The sequence below is a fragment of the Salmo trutta genome, chromosome 18 (genome assembly GCF_901001165.1).
Source record: "Salmo trutta chromosome 18, fSalTru1.1, whole genome shotgun sequence".
Lineage (NCBI taxonomy): Eukaryota > Metazoa > Chordata > Actinopteri > Salmoniformes > Salmonidae > Salmo > Salmo trutta.
Window position 1 is genome coordinate 53,373,421 of NC_042974.1, and position 15,222 is coordinate 53,388,642.

Sequence of the window (15,222 nt, forward strand, 5' to 3'; positions counted from 1 at the left end):
ACTATAATAACTCCACACCTACAAAGCACCTCAAAATACAGTATGTCACTATAACTAATCCATAGCCTATGAAAACCCTATTATTACCAATACTACTACTACCATTACCACTGCCATGACTACCACTGCTACTACTATTTCACAACCATAAATACTTCAATACTAGCAAGCACAAACATTTACTTCAGGAAATGTCCTGTTCTCATTACTACTGTGATGCATAATTGCCATGGTAATTTGGAATGTTCAGTCAACAAGCATTATGGGTAATGCAGTTATTCTACAGTTTCCCTTTAGGAGTATGCTTTATGACATCACTGTTTCCCATAGATACAAACATTCCCAAAACTAAGAAAAAAAACGACAACAGAAAAAACACACAATGCAATATAATGTGGCATATGGACAACACACTTTTTTTTTTGCTTAAAAAAAAGACCCCGTCAGAGGTTTGTGGCTTACTTTATTATATTATATACTAGTGGCACCCGCCCTTACGCGTGGCAAATCATTAATAATTATTATTTTTTCTCTGAAAGCCAAAAAACAGAACCAGGATCGCCTCCTACAAGAATTTAGCATTTTTCTGCATTTTCTTTTGCTCAAAATAGGTGCAAGGTCCCGTGACATACCACTGGCCACTTTATATTCCTCTATGTTTTGTATCTTTGTTTATTTTTGCAGTTTTTGGTTTTAGCGTGTCTGGTATCCCTAGGTTACCGTGCTGTCACAATGCATATGATGTATGTATTTGTAGGCCAATTTGGAAACCGAAAAATGACTACTTTACCCATAATTCTTAACTGCTTCTATTCCATTTTGTGATATTATATAAATGCTTGATAATGGACACAACATAATGCTTTTGGTAGAAACCTCAATGGCCAAACGGTATGGCTCTGCAAAACAGGTGTTAGTGGTAGAAGGTGTCCACTCACTCACATATCAACAACTGCATATTTTATGGCCCTGTAGCTGTCAGGTTTTCCCCAATTCTAACAAATTCTCAAATCCTTTCAAATAAAGCAATGTTCATAATGAGTCAAATAAGCACTACAATTATTCAAAATATTGCATTTCCAAGAGAAAGCAAGTGCAATGTTTAATTATTTTATGCGTTTTAGTTTTTTTAATGCTTTTATGTTTTAATTTAATGTAATTAATATTCTCTGGAGACGTACCACCTGTAATAATACAGCTTATTAAAATGATGTTATTAAGGAATGTCCAGTAACGCAACAGTCATGAATATTTCAACCATTAAATAATGCCTAATATGTGGCTTATTCGGATTAATAACGGCCTTATTAACTATGCCCATTACCAGTCAAGTTCGAACACACCTACTCATTCAAGGGTTTTTCTTTATTTTTACTACCTTCTACATTGTAGAAAAATAGTGAAGACATCAAAAGTATGAAATAACACATATATAATCATGTAGTGATCATGTAGTGATCATGTAGTATAGATTGTTTAAAGTAGCCACCATTTTCATTGATGATAGCTATGCACACTCTTGGCATTCTCTCAACCAGCTTCACCTGTAATGCTTTTCCAACAGTCTTGAAGGAGTACCCACATATGCTGAGCACTTGTTGGCTGCTTTTCCTTCACTCTGCAGTCCAACTCATCCCAAACCATCTCAATTGGGTTGAGGTCGGGTGATTGTGGAGGCCAGGTAATCTGATGCTGCACTCAATCACTCTCCTTCTTGGTCAAATAGCCCTTACACAGCCTGGAGGTGTGTTGGGTCTTGTCCTGTTGAAAAACAAATGATCGTCCCACTAAGCAAAAACCAAATGGGATGGAGTATCGCTACCAAATGCTGTGGTAGCCTTGAATTTGAAATAAATCCCTGACAGTGTCACCAGCAAAGCAAAGCCACACCATCGCACCTCCTCCTCCATGCTTCACGGTGGGAACCACACATGCGGAGATAATCCGTTCATCTACTCTGCGTCTCACAAAGACACAGCTGTCGGGAACCAAAAATCTCAAATTTGGACTCATCAGACAAAAGGACAGATTTCCACTGGTCTAATGTCAGTTGCTCGTGTTTCTTGCTCCAAGTATTTCTCTTATCATTATTGGTGTCCTTTAGTGAAGCTGGTTGAGAATGCCAAGAGCGTGCAAAGCTGTCATCAAGGCAAAGGATGGCTACTTTGAAGAATTTTAAATATAAATATATTTGGACTTGTTTAACTCTTGTTTGGTTACTACATGATTTCATATGTTATTTCATAGTTTTGATGTATTCACTATTATTCTACAATGGAAAAATAGTCAAATAAAGAAAAACTCTGGAATTAGTAGGTATGTCCAAAGTTGACTGGTACAGTACATACAAACTTAGAAACTACTTAGTAGTGGTTAATATGTGTGCTTTGTATAATAACAAATAAAGAAAGTCACACTATGTATGCGCCCCAAAATGTTATGGGTAAACCTTATAACCAACATTTCAGTAACGCAGTGCCTTCTCCAGGGTTGGTTAATATGTGAACCTGATTAAAATATAGTGTTACCCATGCTTTATTGATAGGAAAGATAGAAAGAGGAGACAGGAAAGACAAGAGACAACAGTGTGTCGTGTAGGCAGTACCTATGCCGACACAACGTGTGCTCTGGTGGCTGCGCCACTAACCACTAGGCCATAAAGATCTTTGATTTTGCAGTGTTATACAGCTTTCAAAGCAAAAGGATATGTCATTTGTTACATATTAAAAGGGCAATCTGGGAATGGTACAACCATTGTTAGACCTAAATGAATAGACACTCTCCAGCAATTTCATTGTTTTTTTAGACACAATTGCAAACTTCGAGAGTTGGCCATTAAATAAGTTGGTCTGATGGGTTTACTGGACGTCATCTGACTCCCCTTTTGCTATGTCATGAGGATACCTGGACCACCAACTGAGATGTGACTTTTGTTAAGTAATTCAGGTGATAAATGAAAAGGAGACTGGAGTGCGTCTTTAAAGATATACAGCCGTTCATTCTAGAACAATACAACTTAAAATGCCTCATGAGCTTAGTGCAACTGTCTTACTTCGTCAAAAGCGAAAATATAAGCTTGTTTTACTCTATTGTCTGTAAACAAAATCATTGTAAAGCAACATTGTAAACCTTACAAAACATTGTTAAAGCCATCAGTCACTCCTTGCACCTAAAGCTCTGTCAATGAATTTGAGTTACATTTCTCCATCCCTATCCCTCAGCTGTTTACCAAAGCAGGCTGTGCGTTTGTTTGAATCTCTTATTGCCCCTTAAATGAATACGTAAATATATTTCAAGTTATCCATCTTCACAAATAAATCAATACAATAGTAAGGCCCATTGAAAACAACACTCAATCAGATGTGCCCAGGGAAAAGGGGAGCAGATCTGGGGTAACTCAAAGACGTAATTGCACATACACTGGATAGAACTTTAGGCGTTAGGCTACCTCCTTCCCCACTCTTGTTTTCCCAGGGCACATCAGCCTTTACTTTGAAAGAAAAATCTCCCGAACGAATAGTACATGAACTCAGGCTGCCAATAAAACCTCACCCTTGATTGTAGGAATCAATTCTTTAAGTGGTAAGAAACACCAGTATGAACAAGGCGCTCAGCATATAAAGGGAGCCAAACAAACCCTGCCCTTTATCAAAAATGGAATCTGTGTCAGTGGGGTCGACAGTAGGACAGATGTAACTGCTGTCAGCATCTACCCCACTGGATGTAAACTCCACAAAGCCTGGCTGGTCGGTGCCGATCTGGGAGTCGATCCAGGACTGGTAACTGGACACTCTGGTGTAGACCCCAGGGAGATTAGGCCGAGCGCAGCCATAACCCCAACTAACAACACCAGACTGGACCCAGACGGAGTTCTGTTTAACCACCATTGGACCTCCTGAGTCACCCTGAGAAGATAGAGCAAGGTAAGTCTCTCAAAGTAATTAAAAGAAGGCATGCTCTAGGAAATGGATTGGAACAGGGCCCAGTTCTACAAAAGTTATCTGATCAGGTAACAAGCATAGAAACAGAACAAATAGGATGGGTGTATCTTTGACTTGAATGGGGATGCCCATTCTATTAATTATATTTCTTTTTTTATTTTAATCCCCTTTTTCTCCCTAATTTCGTGATTATGATCTTGTCTCATCGCTCCAAAACATGACCCGCTAAGCCGCACTTCTTAACACTCGCTCGCTTAACCCGGAAGCCAGCTGCAACAATGTGTCGGAGGAAACACCGTTCAACTGCCGAATGAAGTCAGCCTGCAGGTGCCAGCCCGCCACAAGGAGTCGCTAAAACGCGATCAGCCAAGTAAAGCCCCTCCAGCCAAATCCTCCCCTAACCCGGACGACGCAGGGCCAATTGTGCGACTCCCTATGGGACTCCTGGTCACGGCTAGGCGTCGAATCCCTGGCTGTAGTGCCACTGTAACACTGTAATGCAGCGCCTTAGACTGCTGCGCCGCTCGCCACCCTATGAATACTATTTCTATTCATTTAATCCTATCTGATTCCTGAAATTCAATCAGATAACTTTAGAAAAACTAGGCCAAGGAGAACAAAAAGATAGGTTAGCATGGACTTTACCTGACATGAGTCCTTGCCCCCTTCCAGAACACCAGCACAGAGCATGTTGTCTGTGATTGAGCCGGCCCCATACAGGCAGTCACACTGTGTGTTCCCCACAACTGGAACCTCCACTTCTTGCAGAGTCTGGGGTGGGGGGAGGGGATCTGAAGAAACAAAAGAAGACTAGTAATGGGAGATCTTTAAATTGTCCATTTCAATCGTAATAATAACAACAAAAAGCAGTGTGCACTTGTGGCCACTGGGGATACTGTTTCACATAAGACATCATCTCAACATCTCCTACAATGGATAATTAATGTGTCCTCACCTCCTTCATTGGCATTGCCCCAGCCAGTCACCCAGCTCTCAGTGCCCTGGTGGAAAACACTGTCACTTGCTGCCAGACAGACGGGAAAGATGTAATCAGTGAAGTTAACTGGTGAGGAGAGTCTGAGCAGAGCGATGTCGTTGTCCTGTGTGCTTTCATCATAAGCTGGATGTAAAACGATCTCATCCACAGTTGTGGACACTTCGTTGGGGTTACTGGCCTGCTGGTTCTGTCGACCAAGGATAATGCTCCAACCGTTTGGGCTTGTGCTTTGTTGGAATAAAAAAAGACATATCAAAGTGACAAAATAAAAGATTAACACAGAATGAATGGACAAATACATTTTGAACAACTTATTTCAGCTGCATTACAATATTTTTTTACATATTCCTTTGTACTAGAACCTTTATGTTCCCTGTATCTCACGCTAACTCACCTGGCGAAGCAGTGGGCTGCAGACATCACCCACTCCTTGTTGATGAGGGACCCACCACAAACGTGGCTGCCAGATTCTTGGAGGCTTGCCTGCCAGGGCCAACTTCCTGCAGAGGCATCTTGACCTCCCACTATTTTATTGTTGACAGCAGTGATGCCACACACTGACATAAAATAGAGAATTTTGGAAATAAATACTCCACATTTGCCATTGGAATTAGAAGAACAATTTTGATTGGAAAGCGATGGTGTGATATCTGCACCTGGATTTCAGCCAAGCTGACTTTAGATGAAAATACAAGGTCAGAAACTCATGTTAAGTAGTTGCAATGTCTGGTGCTTTGCTTGTAGTGAATGGTACCGTTGTAGACTAGGACAGATGAAACCACTATCTAATAACAATTCAATAATTGTATATGCCACCGCCACTCCGCGCTGAGCTGAGTGATTAAAGGGAAAGTTTTCCCGCAATTTTAGTCTAATCTAAATAGTTTTCTTACCTCAAGAGGATATGTGTCTCTTAAAATGTGTAAACAAGCTTTACGGAAAGTCCTGTGAAGTAAGCCATGCATGGAATGCGAGTATAAAACTATAAAATGGATGAAAACAGTTCTGTTCCAAAATAACTACTTTTCCAGTGATATTAACGCAATATAAATTGAATTGAAGTGTGTGAGCTATTTTAGGACGTTTTTATTTTTACCTGTCTACCATCAGCTTGTTTGCACTGCGGTGTGATGTATGTCAATGTCTGAGGTGTGTCTTTAAAAACATCTGCCAAAGTGCCAATTTCAGGTAGCGCAAGTTAGAACATTTAAGACCCACCTAAAACAGCTCTTAGCGATAACGCATTTTCCAGGCTACATATATAACATAACATCTCATTAAGATGAGAGATGGTTTCAGTCAGTTACAGTTCAGTCAGTCAGAGAGGAAGTGGATTAAAATCAGTTATTGGAGGTAATGTAAACTCACCAGGGGTTGTTGATGTGGTGGCTGGAGGGATATACATGTCTGCAGGGAATAGACAGAGAGGTTTAAAACCGAGCACGAGCACTTCCTGTAAAGCCCTGTAGCCCCAAAATATGAGATTATGTATTTTATTTAAGTGCTTAAAGTCTCACTGTTGTGTCAGTGAGACCACCCGTTGATTTAAAAGTTATTTTGTAACATTTTAAGAGTAAATATCAACTCAATAGCAACAATGGGCTCCCGAGTGGCGCAGCGGTCTAAGGCACCACATCTCAGTGCTAGAGGTGCCACTACAGATCCTGGTTTGTTTCCAGGCTTTATCACAACCGGCCGTGATTGTGCGCCGCCCTATGGGACTCCCAATTGGCACAGCGTCGTTCGGGTTAGGGTTTGGCCTGGGTAGGCCATCATTGTAAATAATAATTTGTTCTTAACTGACTTGCCTAGTTAAATAAAGGTTAAACAAAAAATTACAAAATGATAGGTCACATAATAACATTAGCTCTCATACGAAAACCTGGTTTGGGATTTAGATGTTGGTAGTCATTTGTTTGAATGAAGAAGTGCCAAACACTTTCAAAACCATTCTGCTCGTGATCCACTCAAAATGAATCACCGAGCCAGGAGGGCCGAAGGAAAACTAGGGCTGACCCCAAAGATTTGATACATTTTACTTTGGACTTTTTGCTGATTGTAGTATTTGCTAAATAATGTTTTAGCGCGGAGCACAAGCCACCGGCACAACACAACATTCCAGAGAGTGGCCAAGGAAGCCCAAAAATGTGTTATTATAAAACTTGATCAGTCATAGTATTGACTTTGCAACTAACATGCACTCGAAATAAACACTTTTGGCATCATCTAGGTGCATCATGTGATTTTAAACAACAACAAATTTGCAAAGGGCAGCTACTTTACTAAATTAAACAATGCATGGAATGCGTGTATAAAAAAGCTATACATTTTTTTAACTGTTATGTTCCAAAATCGTTATTTCTATGTCGCTGAACTTCTTAAGTGATATTGTTGCAATATAAGTTGAATTGAAGTGTGCAAGTTCTTTTAGGACATGTATTGGCCAAGTTTTCAAACTTGCATTCCCACGCATTATTTCTGTAGAATAAGGAAGTAAAATCAATGAATATGTACTAGTTCATTAACTACCAGCTATGCCTCTAAGACTAAGTGATCTAATCTCTGCTTATTTCATGTTATTTGTAAGTATCACATGATGGTTTCAGTCAGTTACAATTCAGTCAGTCAGAGAGGAAGTGGATTCAAATCAGTTATTGGAGGTAATGTAAACTCACCAGGGGTTGTTGATGTGGTGGCTGGAGGGATATACATGGCTGCAGGGAATAGACAGAGAGGTTGAAAACCGAGCACGAGCACTTCCTGTAAAGCCCTGTAGCCTCAAAATATGAGATTGTGTCTTATTTAAGCGCTTAAAGTCTCACTGTTGTGTCATGCTGCCACCGCCGGGGGGAGGGAATCAAGGTCAGCTAAATGAAATGTATATGTAAAATACTAACACAATCATCATCATACAAAGTGCATAAAGTCCATACTCATCATCAACAGAAGAAGCACAAGAACCTTCACTTGATTCCCCATTGTCAGAAGCTCCTTGTCCATTAAAATCTAGGAGCAAACATCAATATCATTATGCTCTTATTCAAAACTGGCTTGATTTACATCTGACATTTTGTATTTATTGACATTTTACATTTTGTATTCTACAACCAAATGTGTAAGATGAGCTCACCTGTTTCTGTGCATTCATCCGTTCGTTCTTCTATGTAGTCCTGTTGTGTTGGCACATTTGGCTTATATGTACGGCATATGTATATATATATATACTGTAGGCAGGTGAGTAAGTTGGAATTTGGTCATTGGGGCTGGTCCCATATGACGTTTACTGCAGGTGTGGCAAGTGCACACATTAATTTTTATTTTTACTTAGAATAGCTCACCTGTTTCTCTGCATTCTCTCTTTCATCCACATACAGTACCAGTCAAAAGTTTGGACACACCTACTCATTCAAGGGTTTTTCTTTATTTTCACTATTGCTTCAGCGAACTTTCTTTACCCTCGTTCTTCACGAGGGAGAGAAATTTGAAAATATCTTAAAGATATGTGGGTTTTTGAAATGAAATACAAGTATTGATATTAGTGGCAGGGGTTTTAACGTCAACATTATTTTTGTTTTGATGTATTTCTGATACCTTTAAAGACTTTTTCTAGTAGATTAAGAGCACTTTTCCATATTTTTATCGAGAAATCAAAGCCTTTACTTTATGCCTAATTTATAAGATGGAAAATTGTTGAAAAATGTATATATGCCTTCATTTCCCCAAAATACAGACGTTCATTCGACACCCAATTTGATATGCTCCTATGAACTTCATATGTTGGTACTCAGGAGTCTTTTCAATGGAAATTCCCTCTATGTTCTATAGAAAGGTAAATAAGGTGGAATGTACTGTAGCTACGATGACAAAGAATAATATTTTTTTGTTCATGTTAAGAATCTTGACATTCATGGATGACAGCTATGACATACACTGCAGGTGTGTTAAAATGAATGGTGGTTTAAAGCAGGGGTATTCAACTCTTACCCTATGAGGTCTGGAGCCTGCTGGTTATCTGTCTACCTCATAATTAATTGCACACACACCTGGTGACCCAGGTCAAAATCACACCCCGATAAGAGTGGAACAATGAAAAAATGCAGTGGAACTGGCTTCGAGTTCCAGAGTTAAGCTTGAGGGGGATTAGATGTACACAATGGGGGACAGCATTGTCATCATGCCTAGCCAGAATGCAAACAGGAAAAACACCTGTTGCCCTAACCAGATGTAAGTGAGATGTGTATGAGTAGAAAGGCTCAGAATGTTCTACTGGCTCTGAGAATTAGAACTACACACCATGACTGCTGCTATTGGACTTACACCCCCCTCCATATCTAATTGGACAGTGAAGCCAAAATGTAAAATGTGTCTCTATACTCCAGCATTTTGGATTTAAGATCAAATGTTTCATATGAGGGGACAGTACATTTTACATTTCCATTTTAGTCATTAAGCAGACACTCTTATCCAGAGCAACTTAAGAGTAGTGAGTGCATAGATTTTCTTACTGGTCCCCCGTGTCAGATCGAATTTCTCAATAAGAGTACAGAATGTCCCTTTTTATTTGAGGGTATTTTCATACATATCTGTTTTACCATTTAGAAATGAAAGCACTTTATTTATCTAGTCACCCCAATGTGAAGTAGTATTTGGACAAATTCACTTATAATGTATCAAATTAGTCAAAAGTGTAGTATTTGGTAACATATTCCTTTGACTAAAACCCAAATCGAAACTGTGTAGCAATTATAAATGTACCTACATTCATAGTTTCTTTACAGTGTCCAGCTCACGAATAAATCACTGTCATGAAAGCTAGACAGTCAGGGAGCATCAAATTCCAAAAACAATGGATAGACAATTTATTTTCTAATTTTGACAGTGAGGAAATACAACCAATTTTCAGTGCGGCCGTCCAGACCCCGTTGAAGACCAAATGTGGCCCCCACGGCAAAATAAGTTTGGCCGTGGGGGCCAATTCCGCTGAGGGAGAGGCGTCCCAAGAGGAGCGGGATGATGATGACGACACCCTGGAGAGTACAGGTAGCCCTATTTATGAATTCCTCTTTTAGGAAAATTAAACCAGTAGATTGGCAATGACCCAACATGAGGCTGTAGCCTACCTTGCAACTACCTGAACCCCCCTCAGAGTGCCACATAGGCCTACATGACCGTCAACATGACTGTCAACAGATGCAGGTGAAAAAGCTGGAGCATATTTAGGTGAAGATATAGCTATGCTATCAAATACCTTTTTGAGAGGTCTGTAAGAGGGTTTTGTACATGTAGGAACAGTATGCTGCTTTTTTTGCATAATAGTATAGGTCAATAGGAAGAATAAACCACCATATACCTTGCTCATATCGATGTCAAACGATATCATATTGAATGATCAATATTGGTGCCCACCACTAGAAAATACCGTCGCCTGATATGAAACATTTGTTCTCAAATAGAGCCAAATAAACTTTGTAGCTTCACTGTCCAAATACATCCAGTTTGGTGTTGAGTGTATACGTACTATAGGCAGGTAAATAAGGTGGAATGTAGCTACGATGACAAAGAATAATCTTTTTGTTCATGTTAAGAACCTTGACATTCACGGATGAGAGCAATGTCACGCACTGCAGGCACAGCAAAATTAATGATGGAGTAGATTGTTCATGATGAGTGATGGTGGATTTCATAGGGCATCTCGAAGAGCATTGTTCTTAATCTCATGCCTAGCCAGAATGCAAACTGGAAAAACACCTGTTGCCCTAACCAGATGTAAGTGAGATGTGTATGAGTAGAAAGGCTCAGAATGTTCTACTGGCTCTGAGAATTAGAACTACACACCATGACTGCTGCTATTGGACTTACACCCACCTCCATATCTAATTGGACAGTGAAGCCAAACTGTAAAATGGGTCTCTATGCTCCAGCATTTTGAATTTGAGATCAAATGTTTCATATGAGACGGCAGTACATTTTTTGATTTACTGTACATTTTAGTTATTTAGCAGACGCTCTTATCCAGAGCGACTTACAGTAGTCGTTTATGTACTTTTTCGTACTGGTCCCCCATGTGAGATCGAGCTTCTAAATAAGAGTACAGCATTTCATACATAACTGTTTTACCATTTAGAAATTAAAGCACTTTATGTATCTAGTCCTCTGAAGTGAAAAAGTCAGAAGTATTTGGACAGATGTACTTATAATGTATCAAAGTAGTCAAAAGTGTAGTATTTGATCCCATATTCCTTGCACGCAATGACTAGTTCCCGCGGGCGCTGAAGAAGTGGATGTCGATTAAGGCAGCCCGCCGCACCTCTGATTCAGAGGGGTTGGGTTAAATGCGAAAGACACAATTCAGTTGAATGCATTCAGTTGTACAACTGACTAGGTATCCCCCTTTCCCTTTATCAAGCTTGTGACTCTACAAACTCGTTGGATGCATGTGTGGTTTGTTTTGGTTGTGTTTTGGGCTACAGTATGTTTTGCTCAATAGTAACTGAAGGTGAATGATGACTGGAGTTGATTAATCATGGGCATCAACAGGATTATCTTAAGAAAAAGCATGAATGACTCATGAATAATTATGAGTGAGAAAACATTTATTTGGGGGGAGTATGATCTTTGTGCCTCTAAACGGCTTCTCACTCATTATTTACGATTCATCCATGATTTTCTATAATCATGGTAGCATCCACATGAATGTAGAAGCATTCAGAAAAATATTATATTCTTACTTGCAATAAAAAGGGACTCCAAAATGACATAATATATTCACCATTCAGTTTCTATTGGGTAAAACATCATTCAAAACACAACCAAAAGAAACTGCAAATGCATCCAACAAGTTTGGAGAGTCACAAGCTTGATGGAGTCATTGCGTGCAAGGACCAATTACTACACTTGTGACTACTTTAATATACTATAAGCGAATTTGTCCAAATACTTCCCACTGGACACACACTGATTGAATCAACATTATTTCAACATCATTTGTAAACGTATTGTGACGTGGAATCCAAGTGGAAAATACATTGGATTTGAAAAAAGTCAAACACCAGTACTGTTTATCCTTAATTTGAACCAGCATTGTAAACATTGACATTAGGGTAAAACTTAAACTTAAATACATTGATGTAACAACCTGTTAGTCAGTTTAAATCAATCTAATTTCAACATAATCATCATAACTATGCATAGGTTTAAATTGCGTAGAAAATTCCACATAGAATCGTAAAAAAATATTTTTCATCTTATATTCAATTAACTGTATATTGGGTTGTTGAAATGATGTTGAATTTACATATTTTGCTTTACTCATCTCATATGTATTTACTGTGTTCTATCCTATTCTACTGCATCTTAGTCTATGCTGCTCTGACATTGCTTTAGATTTGTGTGTATTGTTGTGAAATTGTTAGATATTACTTGTTAGATATTACTGCACTGTTGGAGCTAGAAACACAAGTATTTTGCTACACTCGCAGTAACATCTGCTTAAACAGTGACTCTTACTGGTATACGAGGGACAATGCACTTCAGTGAGAATGAGTCTACCATCCAGATGCCTACCTCTATATACCCTGCTAAGCATTGGAAACAAGCCGTGTTCGTTTCAGCTGAGCTATCATGTAAACCCATTTAGACATTGATCAGTGTGTTAAGACTTCAAATGGGGGGACATAAATTGCTTTCATTTCTAAACGGTAAAACAGATATGCATGAAAACACCCTAAGATAAAAGCTGACATTCTGTACTGTTGCCTAATGGATGCGGTAAAGGGGTTGATGGAACGCAGACCATTCCATTGAGACCAGATTGGCATATATTCAACAAATCTGATCTAACAAAGTGGATATTCGTCTCGTCCGTCATGATTTATGTATTGTAACAGGCCCAAAATGTGGATACTTTAGTCCAATTTGGATATATTGAGCTGTTTTTACTGCATAACATTTAGAACTGATTTCTAAATACTAATTCTCATTTGTAGAAACTGGTTAGCATAGCTAGCATACAGAAATCCGCGGTGGTAGTCAAAGTCATTTTAACTGTAATGCAGTTGATTGGTAACGATGACATGAACATGTGTTGGGGTTGACATCCATACAACATTATACTCCAATTTCTACCTCAACATAGTGTGAAATATACATATAAACAATAGCCTAAATTTGCTGGGGGGCAATGAGGAGGTTTGGGATCTTTCCCCCACGCACTTCCATGGCAATTCCAATGTTTTGTTCGAGTTCAATTGACCTCTTTACCGAATCCATATTCACGTAAAAATAAGGAATTCCCTCAACCACGCCCATAACTTGGGGTAAAACAAACACTTACCAATTAACCAACAGTGTAAAAGAGACCACTTCGTCATCCATTTTTTGTTATACAGAAATAACAAAACATGCCAAAAAGCTGCTGTGTTGTTCAATGTTCAAAAATCCCGACCTACGTTTCGCAATGCTCCCACGTAAGGAAATAGACCCTGCGAGAAGATAAGACATTTAACTTGTTTAGTATAGTTTGTTTGTCCGGTTGCTTGTGTTGTTGGTCTCTTGGCTAGCTTAATATTCTGGTGGGTAGCTAGCTAGCTCTCACTCACTCATGTGGCTGCTAGCACCATCAAGAAAAAGGGGCATGAGGGAAGCCCTACAATATTACGTTTTTCTAAGTAGTGAGAACGCTCAGGAAAAGGCAATGTTGAAAAGTAATCTTTAGACGTTGTACTTTCTTAAATGTTGTTTTCTAATTGACTAAAACAAGGAGACAAAAAGAAATGGGGTAACCACAAGTTGTTTTCCCCCCCAGTGGGGCAGGGCTGCGATGTTCTATCTAATAGGCTGACCACACCGCTCGTTGCAAAATACATTTTGAAATCCACGTTATTCAATTATTGCGCGCGCCAACGAGTGTCTGTATTGCCAAGGGCTAAAATAGAAGTCATTCCTATTTCTGACATAGATCGCACTGCAAGTCCTGCCTCTCCCATCTCCTCATTGGTTTATAGAAGTAGATACCCACGTGCCATCTCCTTATTGGTTATACCCACGTGGGTGATTGAAAGACGAACTGTTTTGCCGGTCGTCGTGGTAATACTATGAAAGTTTAGATGCCAATCACCATATAAGTTCAAAGATGAAAAAGCCTGGAAGGAGGAGAGATGACTAGAAACGATTCAGGTTGACCGTTTTATGTGTGGATTAATTGTCGGAGTAGAGGACCTTGTGCATTTCAGGTAAAATAACAACTCAATGTTTATATCCCAGGACAAATTAGCTAGCAACAGCAAGCTAGCTAAATAGGACAAATTATCTAGCAAGTGCAAGCTAACTAGCTAAATTGCCATAAATGTTTGATGCTTTTCGACCTGTCCCCAAATTAATGTTCAGAGTTTGTTTTGATATTTTAACCTGCATGCCGTGATCGCGTTTGGTGTAGGGGGACAAAATATATTTTTGCACGATGGCACACGATGGCGCACACTCGCAGCCGGTTTGGGTTCCGTGTAATACCGACAGACGGTGAGGATAAAGATGACATTCTACCTCAAATCTAAAATGCTGGAGTATAGAGACACATTTTTTTTAAATAGCCTCACGGTCCAAATAGATATTATTCTATTGGTGTCATTTTTATTATGTCGTATTGTCAAGAGTGAACATGCAAGTAAGCATTTTATTGTACTGTGATTTGACTTGAATCCCATCATTGTATCTGATGAATTCCCCTTCGAGAAAAACCACATGATTTCATATGTGGAAAATCAAATGATTTCACATGAAATTTCAGATGTGAAATTGTGTGGAAGTATGTGTTTTGAAGACTTCACATGTAATCACCTGTTTTCACATGTATAGTTTCATGTTATCACATGTTGCTTTACATCACATTGTCAAATAATTATGAAGGTACGCGGGGCACATGATGTCATCACATAACTAGAAAGCTCCTACTGCTTGTGGGACAAAATGACATGCCAATCATGACAAGATACAAGTGGACAGAGGAAGACAACAAGGTCATTCTAAGTTTAATTCACGAACAAGACACATTTCCTAATCCATTTTAGATTGGAAACGCCAAAGAAACTCTTCTGTTTCAACAATTACATCAGGACTTTCAAAGTAAGGGAAATAACAAACGCTGGCACATCCTAAGAAATAAGTGCAAGGCCTTGAAACAGTGCTACCTGCATGAAAAAAGAGAAGTCGCTCGAATTGCTGGAGGCAAAAGCATGTATCGCTTCCTATCGGAAATGTAAGAAATCCTAAGATAAAAGACCTATTGTT

General features: G+C 39.2%; 2 protein-coding genes across 3 annotated transcripts in view; both read right to left on the minus strand.

Moving 5' to 3' along the window:
• The window catches only part of rnf213b (ring finger protein 213b), a 71,245-nt gene that overhangs the window by 12,127 nt on the left and 43,896 nt on the right, over positions 1-15,222 (minus strand). The gene's annotated exons all lie outside the window — the stretch shown is intronic.
• On the minus strand, positions 2,520-9,321 carry LOC115153513 (serine protease 27). 2 transcript variants are annotated; one of them, XM_029699026.1, is made up of 8 exons: positions 8,069-9,320; positions 7,872-7,944; positions 7,614-7,652; positions 6,307-6,345; positions 5,333-5,495; positions 4,897-5,165; positions 4,587-4,732; positions 2,520-3,905 (listed from the first exon to the last, which is right to left on the minus strand). In XM_029699026.1, exons 1-8 carry the CDS (start codon positions 8,084-8,086, stop codon positions 3,576-3,578), a joined length of 1,077 nt encoding a protein of 358 aa, XP_029554886.1. In that variant the 5' UTR covers positions 8,087-9,320; the 3' UTR covers positions 2,520-3,575. The 2 variants fall into 2 exon arrangements, with proteins under 2 accessions (XP_029554886.1, XP_029554887.1); XM_029699027.1 differs by lacking the exon at positions 6,307-6,345 and having other exon boundaries at positions 8,069-9,321.

Excerpts from the sequence above, each read along its gene's own strand:
- LOC115153513 (XM_029699026.1), bottom strand. Across the intron at positions 7,653-7,871 it reads GCTTCTTCTGTTGATGATGA|CCATGTATATCCCTCCAGCC; the intron begins GTATGGACTTTA and ends TATTCCCTGCAG. Across the intron at positions 6,346-7,613 it reads CACCACATCAACAACCCCTG|ACATGTATATCCCTCCAGCC; the intron begins GTGAGTTTACAT and ends TATTCCCTGCAG.